This window comes from Lagenorhynchus albirostris, chromosome 15, assembly GCF_949774975.1.
Source record: "Lagenorhynchus albirostris chromosome 15, mLagAlb1.1, whole genome shotgun sequence".
NCBI lineage: Eukaryota > Metazoa > Chordata > Mammalia > Artiodactyla > Delphinidae > Lagenorhynchus > Lagenorhynchus albirostris.
Genome location: NC_083109.1, coordinates 61,642,091 through 61,654,464, shown reverse-complemented (window position 1 = coordinate 61,654,464; position 12,374 = coordinate 61,642,091). Strand labels below are relative to the sequence as shown.

Sequence of the window (12,374 nt, the reverse complement as noted above, 5' to 3'; positions counted from 1 at the left end):
TTTTGATTACTGTAGCTTTGCAGTAAGTTGATATTTATTGAACTTAAATTACTTAAAATTTAAATTTAAGTGGCCATATGTGACCAGTACTTTCCATCTAGGACTTTTAAAGCTGATACTAGAAGGCAGAAAGATATTTCAAGTTTGAAGTTTGACTACTTGTCATATTGGTTTTCACATTTACTCTCCGCTGCTCACACTAGGAATAGAGGGCCTAATTAACTATATATAAATTTCCTTTCAATGAGTAGAGGAAAATGGACTTGTGGCACCTGGTGGGGAAAATATGGTCACACTCTTACTTGTTCTTTAGGGTTCTTAATATTTTCTTTTGGGAGAAAATGGTTATCTTCTTTTCAAAAAGCACAAGTGGTTCATACTCAGTATTTCTCTCAAACCTAAGGTGTGAATGCAGGGAAATGTGACAGCAGGTCAGAACGCTGATCATATCTTACATTTATTCTTACAGTGCTTTACAATTCACATACATTATCACCACTGATCCTCAATCCTATTTAGTGGATGAGAAAATCGAGGTTTAGGAAGATTGAATAATTCCAGACCTAATAAATGGCAGAGCTAGCCTTTGAAAGCAGATCTTCTAACCAACTTTCATAGTAGGCTTTTGTGAAAGACCAAGGTGAATTCATTCACTCAACCCACGTTTATCGAGCATCTCGACGTGTCAGCAGTGTCGTAGGCTCTGGGAATCAACTGCAAACCACAAACCAACGTAAAACTCCATCAGGCAAGACCTAATCTGTTTTGCCCACCGTAGTACTCCCAGTAGCTAGTGCAGTAGATAAAGGTCTCAGGTGTGCGTTCCCCGTCACCTCTGTAAGTAACTCTCTTTTCCATTATTCTTATTGCAGCACCTTGCTCTTTCTCTTCACAGCGAACTTTGGGTTTCCAAGTGGCAAGTTCGATTCCTGCCTGACTTTTCCCTCTTCCCTCAAGTTAAGCTCCAGTGGGAGCTTGTCTTTTTTATTCCTCACTGTATCCCCACTCCTTTCAGGGTGCCCGGCACATAACTGGAACTCAAGAAATATATATTCATCAACTGGATGGATGTCATGTCACGCAAACTTCTGAAGTAAATGGCCCGGGCTTCCCTGGTGGTGTAGTGGTTAAGAATCCGCCTGCCAATGCAGGGGACACGGGTTCGAGCCCTGATCTGGGAAGATCCCACACGCCGCTAAGCAACTACGCCTGTGCGTCACAACTACTGAGCCTGTGTTCTAGAGCACGCGTGCCACAACTACTAAGCCCATGTGCCACAACGACTGAAGCCCACGTGCCTAGAGCCCGTGCTCCGCAACAAGAGAAGCCACAGCAATGAGAAGCTCGCGCACCGCAACAAAGAGTAGCCCCCGCTCCCGCAACTGGAAAAAGCCGGCATGCAGCAACGAAAACCTAATGCAGCCAAAAATAAACAAATAAAGTAAATTGTCCAAGTCTGGTCCTCACCAGTTAGACCACGCCTTGAAGGACTTTGATAGCCACGCCCCTCCTGTGTCCCGGGAAAGGAACCCAGCCTTGGCCCCGCCCCTGCCATGACGCAGGCACACGTGACGGCGCGCCGGCGCGCGCTGTTTCCGGAAGTCACCCCCGCGGTCTCCGCCGCTGCTGCCTGCGCTGCTGGCGGTGGAACTTCGCGAGTGGAACGGCAGAGGCGGGCCGGACGGGGCCGCGGGCCTGGCCACTCTGCAAAATGGAGATAATCAGGAGCAGTGCGTGTCCGCCGTGCACCTCCCCGCGTAACCGCGGCCCCCTTCACCCGGCTTGCTAGGCCCGGAACACGGCCGGTCTGCTTGGCGGGGCCTGGGGCAGAGGCAGCCCCTCAGGGGTTTGCTCCCATTTTGCGCCTCTTGGGGGGCCTTATTCCTCTCTGGCCCATACACCCTTCGGGGCCTTGTCTTTCTTACCCGGGCACCCCCAGGGCCTTATCCCTCTCAGGCTCGTGCCCCCGCGGGGCTTATTGTCCGCCCCTGTCTGTGCACCCCTCAGGGACCTGTCCTTCCGCCCTAGGAGACGTAGGAGTTCCCCGGGCCCTCCTTGCTTCCCAACCTAGTAGCCCGTGGGCAAGCAGCTAGGCCACCGGTTCTGAGCCTCTTCTCGGTTTCTCCACAGATTTTAAGAGTAATCTCCACAAAGTGTACCAAGCCATAGAGGAGGCGGACTTCTTCGCCATCGATGGGGAGTTTTCAGGTATCCCTCGCTTGCAAGCTTGAGGCTGGCACCTTACAGTGCATAGCCAAAACTCCTGCACCCCTACCCCCTGCTCCCTTGCCCCGGACTTCTGCCTGCTGGCCGCTCCTCCCTGTTTGTAGCCTTGGGCAAGTTGCATGGGTCTCCACGTTTCCTCTTAAACGTTTCGAAAGCACGGAAGAGGTGAGGTGCGGTGGGTTTTGTGATTGGGTTTGTGGTTGTTAGACCTCTAAGGGTTGCAGATAGAGATTAAGGTTTTGGTGCTGCTTAAAAACTGTTGGATGTGTGTGAGACAGCTTGGGAGTTCGGGTCAGGCTTTTTTGTACGTGTGGTGAAATACACATAACATAAAATTGATCGTTTTAAAGTTCAGTGGCATTGAATACATTCACATTGTTGTGTATCCATCTCCAGAACTTTTTCATCTTCAGAACTGAAACACTCTACCCATTGAACAATAATTCCCAACTCCTCTCTCCCCTCTACCTCTGGCAACCACTGTTTCTGTCTCTGAATTTGACTACTTTAGACATTTCCTATAAGTGGAATCATACAATATTTGTCCTTTGTGACCGACTTTAGGGTCGGACTTTTGCAGATAAATGAGGGTATTCCTTTAGGCATTAGTGGAAGTGTTCATTGCCTGCCTTGGCATGGGTGTGCATGTGTGTCTAATACTTTACTAACAGTTATAACTGCAAGATTTTTTCTTTTTCTCCTTTTGGATCAAAGATATCCACTTTTGGTATAGATAACACTTTTGCTACAAGCTTAACATGTTTGTAAGACTTCAGCTCTTTCTAAAGGACTCCGTGCTGGGGGTAATCTTTGGCTTTAATTAAGTGTGCAGTTTCTAGTTAGAGTCAGTTCCCTGGAAAGCTAAGAGTTTTCACCGCAAATAATTGTCTCTTGACCTTGAGTATACCTTTGTTGTGTAGATGTTACTCCAAACTGTTGACCAAGACTGTACTCTAACAATAATGCGCATCAGTATTTGTTGATGTCTGAGTATGCATTAATCTTTGAAAGCAGCAAAACTTATTCAGTCATAGAGATTGTTTCCTTAAATCATGACTGTTTTGAAACCTAATTTTTTTTTTTACTGAATTATAATTGACCAATTATATCAGTTTCAGGTGTACAACATAGTGATTTGATATTTTTATACACTATGAAATCACCATGCTAAGTCTAGTTACCATCTGTTAGCTACAAAGTTATTGTTGGCTATATTCCCTATGCTGTGACATTTATTTTATAACTGAAACTTTGTATCTCTTAAACCCCTTCACCTATTTGGCCTTTCCACCCACCCCCTCCCCTCTGGCAACCATCAGTTTACTCCCTGTATGAATGTCTTTGTTTTGTTTTGTTTGTTTGTTTTGTTTTTTGGATTTCACCAATAAGTGAAATCATATGGTATTTGTCTTTCTCTTTCTGACTTATTTCACTTAGCATAATACCTTCTAGGTCTATCCATGTTGCAGATGGCAAGGTTTTATTTTTTATGGCTGAGTAATATTTCCATATATGTATGTGTATATATATGTATGTATGTATGTGTGTGTATATATATATATATGTGTGTGTATATATGGCATCTTCATTATCCATTCATCTATCTTTGGACAATTAGGTTGCTTCTATGTCTTTTCTATTGTAAATAATGATGTGAATAATGATGTAGTGACATAGGGATGCATATATCTTTTCGAATTAGAATTATTGAAGAAAAAATAATTTTTGTTTTCATATAAATATCCATAAGTGGAATTGTTGGCTCATATGTTAGTTCTATTTTTAGTATTTTGAGGAAGCTTTATACTGTTTTCTATAGCGGCTGCACCGGTTGACCTTCCCACCAACAGTAGATGATGGTTCCCTTTTCTCCACATCCTTGCCAACACTTGTTATTTCTTGTGTTTTTGAGAATAACCATTCTGACAGGCGTGAGGTGGCATCTCAAGATTGCTTTGGCTGTTCGGGGTATTTTGTGGTTCCATACAAATTTTAGGATTATTTGTTCTAGTTCTGTGACAAATGCCATGGGTATTTTGATAGAGATTGCTTTGAATCTGTAGATTGCTTTGGGTAATATGGACATTTTTACAGTATTAATTCTTCGGATTCGTGAGCACAGTCTTTCCATTTATTCCCATTGTCTTCAATTTCTTGCACCAATGTCTTAGAGTTCTCAGAGTACAGGTGTTTCACCTTCTTGGTTAAATTTATTCCTAGGTATTTTATTCTTTTTGATGCAATTGTAAATGGGATTGTTTTCTTAATTTCTGTTTTTCATAGTTTGTTATTAGTGTATAGAAATTTACAACAGATTTCTGTATATTAATTTTGTATCCTGCAACTTTACTGACTTCCTTTATTAATTCTAATAGTTTTTTGGTGAGGTCTCTATCGTGTTTTCTATATTTGAAATCTATTTTAGACACTGAAACTGCCCATTCTCAAATTGAAACATTCACATCTCTAAATTCATTACTATAGAGTTTAGCTTGGTAGCCAGTGAAATTAATGCTAATTTTGAGAAAGTGAAGAAAAGAGCACTTCCAATTAATTTTAATTCATGAAAATATGAAATTATAGCGCCATTGAATAGTTGACTGACATTTTTCCATTAGCATTTATTAACAAGTTAAAAACTTTTATTTCTTAAAATCTAGGAATCAGCGATGGACCCTCGGTCACCGCATTAACAAATGGTTTTGACACTCCGGAAGAAAGGTATCAGAAGCTTAAAAAGGTACGTGGATGTGCTAGAAAAAAAATTTTTTTCCCATGTTGGTCCTGCATATGTTGAATTATAGAGGAATATAATCGTTAAACTTATTCATTAATGTCTCAACCCCAGCTATAAAATGATATTTTAGTGGTATTTAAAACAACAGCAAAAATAACTGTTTGCTGGAAAACATTTTGGGGAAGGTTTAGTATTTTCAGTGTTAATTTGATTTACAGGAAATGTGATATGGTTATTTTAATCATTTGGAAATAGGTTTACCATGACACTCTGGATGGTGGATAGGTGCCTAAGTTGGGAAAAATATTAAGAAATGTATATAAATTAATAATGCATCTGATACCTACTAGAAAATGGACTTGAGGATATGGGGAGGGGGAAGGATAATCTGTGACAAAGTGAGAGAGTGGCATGGACATATACACACTACCAAACATAAAATAGATAGCTAGTGGGAAGCAGCCACATAGCACCAGGAGATCAGCTCGGTGCTTTGTGACCACCCAGAGGGGTGGGATAGGGTGGGTGGGAGGGAGGGAGACGCAAGAGGGTAGAGATATGGGAACATATGTATATGTATAACTGATTCACTTTGTTATAAAGCAGAAACTAACACACCACTGTAAAGCAATTATACTCCAATAAAGATGTTAAAAAAATAATGCGTCTGATAGATAATCTGTAATCTGTTCTAATTGGAACAAAGTTAAGTAATCAGAAAACCCACCTGATTGAGAATACTGTTGCTGACGTCGACTGTAGAGCACTATTTTGACAGACATTTTATTTCCCTTTTCCAGCATTCCATGGACTTTTTGCTGTTTCAGTTTGGCCTTTGCACTTTTAAGTATGACTACACAGATTCAAAGTAGGTTGTTTTAATAAGTGGTGGGAATTCTTTTGTCATGGCGTAATGTAACGCCCTAAGTCTCCTTTTATCTTATTTTCCCCAGGTATATAACAAAGTCTTTTAACTTCTATGTTTTCCCGAAACCCTTCAATAGATCTTCACCAGATGTCAAATTTGTTTGTCAGGTTAGTAGTATAATTGAGTTGTTTTTCTGTTATGAATTGCTGATGAGGCAGTGTGGAAATGTGGAATCAGAATTCTCTCTAAAATTTGGTTCTACTACTAACTTTGTACTGTGGGCAAATCATTTCACCTCTCTGACTTTCAGTTTTAGGGTTGTAAATTAATGACACTCCCATCTTCCCTTTTACTTGAGAATGAGTTAAGGAATGAGATGTAAGTGACAGGCAGATGGAAATGAGAATGTGAGCTTTATCATTAGTAAAGCTGAATCTGAGACCATGGCTTCGTAGTGTGACTCTTTTGGGGATTTTTAATGTCTTACCCCTGAATTGAACCTACAGATCAGGACCTTCAGGCTTCTTCCCACCCCATTCTCATTGCACCCATCTCCAAGGGTAGAGCTTTATTTTCTGGAAGAGGCGGGTATGTGTGTATCCTCTTTGAAAAGAGAAAGCCCAAAAGGGGCTAAGCTATATATGTTCAGTTTCTTTTCCCAAGCTCACCAATTAGGAAAGAGAGGGTAGATAAAGACCACTGTTTCCTCCTGAGGAGGAGAGGGCTGACTTTATGAGCCAAGGTAAGGATACAAGGAGGTTCCCCTTTAGAACACCCTGTTTGGAGTTGTAGCTGATCTAGTAGACACTCAGTGAATATCAGTTTCCCCTTTCTGCTCTTTTTTTTTTTTTTTCCTTTCTGCTCTCTTAATAATCTGATACAATGGATAAGGTGAATGTGAATAAGTGTATAGCGAATGGATATGTGATGAAAGCTGAATGTTGGCCTTTTCTCCCTTATGATCTTATGCTTGAGCTTCTCTCCCCGTAGCAACATTAGTTCCTTTGAGTCTTCCCATCTTTCCCTTTTCCTGCATGTAAGTAGTAATGCAGTTAAGAAAGCCTGGAGGGTAGGCTTCTGAGTGACTGAGTCATGTCAGGTTCTTTCTGTAATAAGGCAGGATATAAACAAATGAAATTGAGCATTAATTGTATATCTAGGGCTGAAGAGAAGGTAATTTTGGTTTTGTAAACCTGAATTTTTCTTAAATTAGCAAATAAACCATAGTTGATATTTCTTTACCCTGCAACCAGTTAACAGCTATTTACCAGTCACCTTAGTATAGGATACTTAATTAAACAGTATTTGTAGATTTTCACTGAGAGAAAAATAGGCTCAGTTGGGAAATTTGTGTGGATGTAGTTTTCCAACAGTACCAGGAAAAGTCAATTATTTAAAGTGGATTCCATGGCTTTAGCCAGGGGTTAATCAAACAAATGCAGACAGTGGCAATGAGACACCTTGGGGATGATGCTTTGTTCTAAAAGACCAACACAAACACAGTTATTCTAGGAAATGAATTGGAAACAGATCAAAAGAAGCCTACCCATTGTACAAAGCCATTCTGGGGCTACACCTGGAACACTTTAGGTAGTTATAGTAGCCAGCCACTCCTTAAAACAAAGAAAGACATCACAGACTTGAAGACAGGCCAGAGACTAATGTCTAAAATGGACAATGGGATAAAAATGGTGCAATTCTCGGGTTTCCCTGGTGGCGCAGTGGTTGAGAGTCCGCCTGCCAATGCAGGGGACGCGGGTTCGTGCCCCGGTCCGGGAAGATCCCACATGCCACGGAGTGGCTGGGCCCGTGAGCCATGGCCGCTGAGCCTGTGTGTCCGGAGTCTGTGCTCCGCAACGGGAGAGGCCACAACAGTGAGAGGCCCGTGTAGCGCAAAAAAAAAAAAAAATAGGTGCAATTCTCTGTTCTGGAAAAGCAAAGGCAGAGAAGAGGTTTAGACTCAGTAAGTAAACTTGTGAATTGTATGGATATGGTAAATGATAGTGTCTTTGAATTTTTTTCTTTTGTCCTCCATCTAAGGTGGATTTTGTTTTAAAATTCTATGGTGACAGCAGGGTTGCATCTTACAAGGAACTTATTAGCTTCTGGAGTCAGCGACTAGGGTGAAAATTGTGTCTGGTCAAAAATTAATCTTGAAAAGCTCTTATTACCCTTAAAGCAGGGAGAGTTTGGGGGCAAAATAACTTAATATGCTCTTTGAAAAATAAGCATCTGTATACATAGTGAGCTGCTCACACTGGGCGGGATATGGGGGAGCTACCTGAGAGCCAGGCACACTCCTGGAGCACGTGCCCGTCCAGTGGGGCGGCAGAAGAACTGCATGGCATTGGCATTGTCTTCACCTCCTCTTTTTCTTCTCTTCTCCTTCCTTTTTCTGACTGAACATCTATAGTTGAATTCATGGAAGAAAATACATACGTGGTCGTGAAAAATCGAGACCCTGCTGCTGTCTGTAGAGTAAAGAACGAGTTTCTTTTTTTATCCCGTCTTCCCCATGCCACTTCTTTCCCCATTTCACTCCTTTTATGTCCATATGTACATATACTCTTATGTCTACATATATATACATAATTTTAGCTTTTTTCTTTAATATACACAGGATCATAATATTCATATTTTATATAACTTGTATTTTCTACTTAACACACTGTCTTCATATTTCATAGTATGGATATGTTATAATTTATTTAACTGGAGTTTAGAAGTTTTCCAGTGGTTACCTATTTAAACAATGCTATAGTCAGCATCTGTGTGCAGCATGTCTTGGTTATATGTAGGAATGTTTTTATAGATTTCCTAGAAGGGGAATTGCTGACTCATAGAGCTTATATATTTAACATTTTGATAGATGCGTCAAATTGTCCTCCCAAGTAGCCATGCTCATCTTTTGAATCCTGAAAATGGTACATTTAGGACAAACCAAAGATAGTGGTTAGTAAACCACAAATAGATTTTGTTGGTTCAAAGGGTTTTTCCTTTCTTTTCTTTTTATACAGCAGGTTCTTATTAGTTATCTGTTTTATACAAATTAGTGTATATATGTTAATCCCAATCTCCCAATTCATCCCACACCCTCCCCCCACCAACCCCTGGCCGCTTTCCCCCCTTGGTGTCCGTATGTTTGTTCTTTACGTCTGTGTCTCTATTTCTGCCTTGGAAACTGGTTTATCTGTGCCATTTTTCTAGATGGGTTTTTTTCTTTATTATGGTAAAAAATACATAACCTAAAATTTACCATTTTAAGAGGCTTTCAGTTCAGTGGCATAAAGTACATTTTTTTGTGTGCAACTTAGAGGGTATTATTTGAGTGGAAAGTAAATAGCTTCAAAAAGGGGATAGGTGAATCTCTGACTCTGGATTTTTAAAGAAGGAAGTTAGGATGTTTTGGAGTCTAGTGACAGCAGGGACAAAAATGCCTTTCCATAATCCATCTTTTGGTGCCTCTGTCAGTGATGGAATATTAGGTGGGCAGAGTTTTAAGAATACTCAGGCATGGTAGATAAAAAGGCTTGTGGCCCAAGTCAGAAGTCATTGGGTCTTGTTCAGAACAAGATAAAAAGGGAAGATGTGGGCGGGGACTGGTTGCTTATTTGAAACCACAGGAAACCTGGACATGATGGAAAATGATGTGCCTGTACCCACACGTATGTGTGTGTGTGTGTGTGTGTGTGTGTGTGTGTGTGTGTGTGTATTTGGTAAGTTTGCCTTTTTATATCTCATCATATTTTAAAAAGAATTTGTGTTGGGTAAAAAGTATATGTATATATATATATAAAAGTATATACAGTATATGAAACCTTTTAACATAAGATTAAAAAGATAAGTAAGTGAAAAGTTGGAAGAAAAAAAAATGAGGATACGATTACTGTGTTATGATTAGAACACAGAATTTGTGTCAAAGAAAGTCTCACCTTTTTGTCTCTGAGCTTCCTACCAGCCAAGAATAGTGGGAACACACAATCAATTCTGTGGCCCATAGGATCGAAATAGGCCAGAGCTCAGGAGGAGTTCAGCTTTCCTCAGACTAGAGACCTCAGGACATTTCCCCTTCTGTTATCATAAAGAAATCACTAATGTAGAAGACCTTGTCTTCAGTGGCATCTCTAAAGAGAGTACTGGAACTGGTACAGCGTCCCTCAGCCTAGACTGATGGTATAATGTCAGGTAGAGGTCAGGAAGGTAGTTCCATGAGGGGTCAGATTAAAATGACTTGTGTGCTGCCCTCTAATGTTCTGACTTAAAACAAGAATAAAATTAGAGAAGCTACAGTGATGTTTCCCACTCTTCAGTCAGTTGAGTAAGAACTTTGTGAAAATTTTCCCATTCTTGTGTAGTATTATTTAATTAATATTTTTACTAACATTTACTTATATATTTTGACTTACCCTAGGCTTGAGATATGTATTTAATAAGTCTCGTTACTGGGAATTTTTCTCTATTTTGATCTTGAATGTAAAGAACATCCAATTAAGAGCTTGGGACTTCCCTGGCAGTCCAATGGTTAAGACTCTGCCCTTCCAAAGCAGGAGGCGCAGGTTCAATCCCTGGTCGGGGAACTAAGATCCCACATGCCACACGGCGTGGCCAAAAAAAGAAAAAAAAGATTTGGGGCTTTCAGAATCTAAGTTGAAGTGAATAATTGATACCTTATAACTTGCACATGTTTGCTACCTTAAACCTGAACCTGGGGTGAGATAATAGAAATACATTTAATTTTTATTTATAGTCTCCTAGTCAGTACAGCCACCAGGAGTTTCCTGCCGATTGGGAGAATATATGTTCACTAAGCAAAATTTTCTTAAATGTTGTGAAACAAAGGATATTTGTTTTATAGGCTATAAAGGAGAAGAGCCCAGATAGTTTAAGTGAATTAATGGATGATTTGGCAGCCGTGGAGTAGAAATGCCTTGTCCTCTGACCTTTAGCGTGCTGCCTTCTTGCCTGGTTGCCTTTGTTTACTTGCCTGAGTTCTTTCTCTGCTTCTATTCATACACCTGCCACGAACATCACCGAAACGCATGTTCTGTTTACTCTTGTTTCAGAGCTCAAGCATTGACTTTCTAGCAAGCCAAGGATTTGATTTTAATAAAGTTTTTCGCAACGGTAAGACTATGTGTGACCTCTCTTTAGAGCTTGTAAATCTGGATTTAGTTGAGAATTCTCTTTTTGTGCCTGCTGTCCGAGACAGGATCTCGGATTCCCAGTCCATCGTGTGCAGCCATGGAGTTTTTATTGTGCCCTTTTTTTAAGGCCTGAACAGGAGAGGAGCAGCTACTTCATTTAGCTCTAATGAGGCCCCTCAAGCTCCTGGTCTCACTGAGTGGAGCTTTTCTGTCGCTGGTGTGACTTGGTTTCCTGGCAGACCACCTGGGGGGACTGCATCCCTGTTTCCTTTCAGTGGTACAAGTGCTACGATGTAGCATTTTAAAAAGCAGCCGTATTCCAGTAATACAGAGATGGTCTTTGGCGGAAGAATGTCTACATAGTCTGCACAATCCTGATGGCTAACTTGCTGGCATGATAGGCTGGCAAGCGGCCTGGAGGGAGGGACTACGTCCCTTCCTTATCCCCAGAGCGGAGCACGATTCCTCTTCCATATCAGGGAGGTGACAGTTAAATATTTGATGAATGAACACCGGACGTTAGACCACACCAGAGTGGTTTTCCTTCCTCCATTCATTTGTTTCCCGAAAAGTATTGGGGAAAGCCTCTGGTTTTCTCAGCAGTATTAAGTGCCTGCTGCTCCAAGGTCAATAGGTACTTTTCACTTAATTATTCTTGTAAATTGTATTCATTCCCATGGGGAATGTATTATTGAGTGAGGTAAGAAAGGAGATTTTTCTCAGCAAAGGTTGTAGAACAAAGACTTCAGCTAAAGTCTCTTCCCCTGAGCATGATATCCTTGCAGGGCCTTTAGCACCCATGTCATGTTGTTTTTTAAATTGCTTTAGTGGTGCTGCGTCTTCATGTCTAGTGATGATTTTGATTTTTGGAAATACTAAAAGAAATTTGGAATCCAAACTGCTTAACATGGTGGATGAACCAGCTGGGTAACACAGTTTGGGTATAATAAAACAATTTATTTGCTTTGGCTCATACTTGACTCTGGAAGCCATTATAAAACACAAGTTCCAAATGTAGTTAGAGCCCTATAATGGAATAGTTGCAGAAATCTTTTGAAGGAACTACTTTACCCAGACTCATATGAGTGTGTAATTTCCAGCCTGATGGTTTTATTTTCATAAAAGGAGAGAAACAGCTAAATTGGAGGATGCCTCACTCTCTAGTTTTGTAGTCAGACCTTGTAATATTTTAGTCAGAGCTGCATCAGGGCTCCCAGGCCAACTGTTATTACCGAGACTCTAACCCCGTGTTGTTGTAGATGCTCTGTAATTCTGACCTAGACCTTCACTTCTCTTTTCTTATCAAATCTTGCCACTCAGGGTTCGCAAATGCCAGGCCCTTTTCTCCTGGCAGTCTTCTTGTTAGTGCCTTTGACTTCCTTGTCTGAAGTGGAACCAG

The 12,374-nt window shown here is 40.8% G+C and overlaps 1 protein-coding gene across 4 annotated transcripts in view; it reads left to right on the top strand.

Annotated features, from left to right (window-relative positions):
• The first annotated feature begins 1,601 nt into the window (after positions 1-1,601).
• PARN (poly(A)-specific ribonuclease) overlaps positions 1,602-12,374 on the top strand; it is a 168,412-nt gene continuing 157,639 nt past the window's right edge. For 3 of the 4 annotated variants that reach the window (XM_060123781.1, XM_060123780.1, XM_060123778.1), the window contains exons 1-6: positions 1,602-1,730; positions 2,131-2,208; positions 4,887-4,966; positions 5,764-5,831; positions 5,917-5,998; positions 10,895-10,955. In XM_060123781.1, the coding sequence (XP_059979764.1) occupies positions 1,712-1,730; positions 2,131-2,208; positions 4,887-4,966; positions 5,764-5,831; positions 5,917-5,998; positions 10,895-10,955 (388 nt within the window). In that variant the 5' untranslated portion in view covers positions 1,602-1,711. The remainder of the gene's footprint in view (positions 1,731-2,130; positions 2,209-4,886; positions 4,967-5,763; positions 5,832-5,916; positions 5,999-10,894; positions 10,956-12,374) is intronic. The other variant, XM_060123779.1, reaches the window with a different exon arrangement.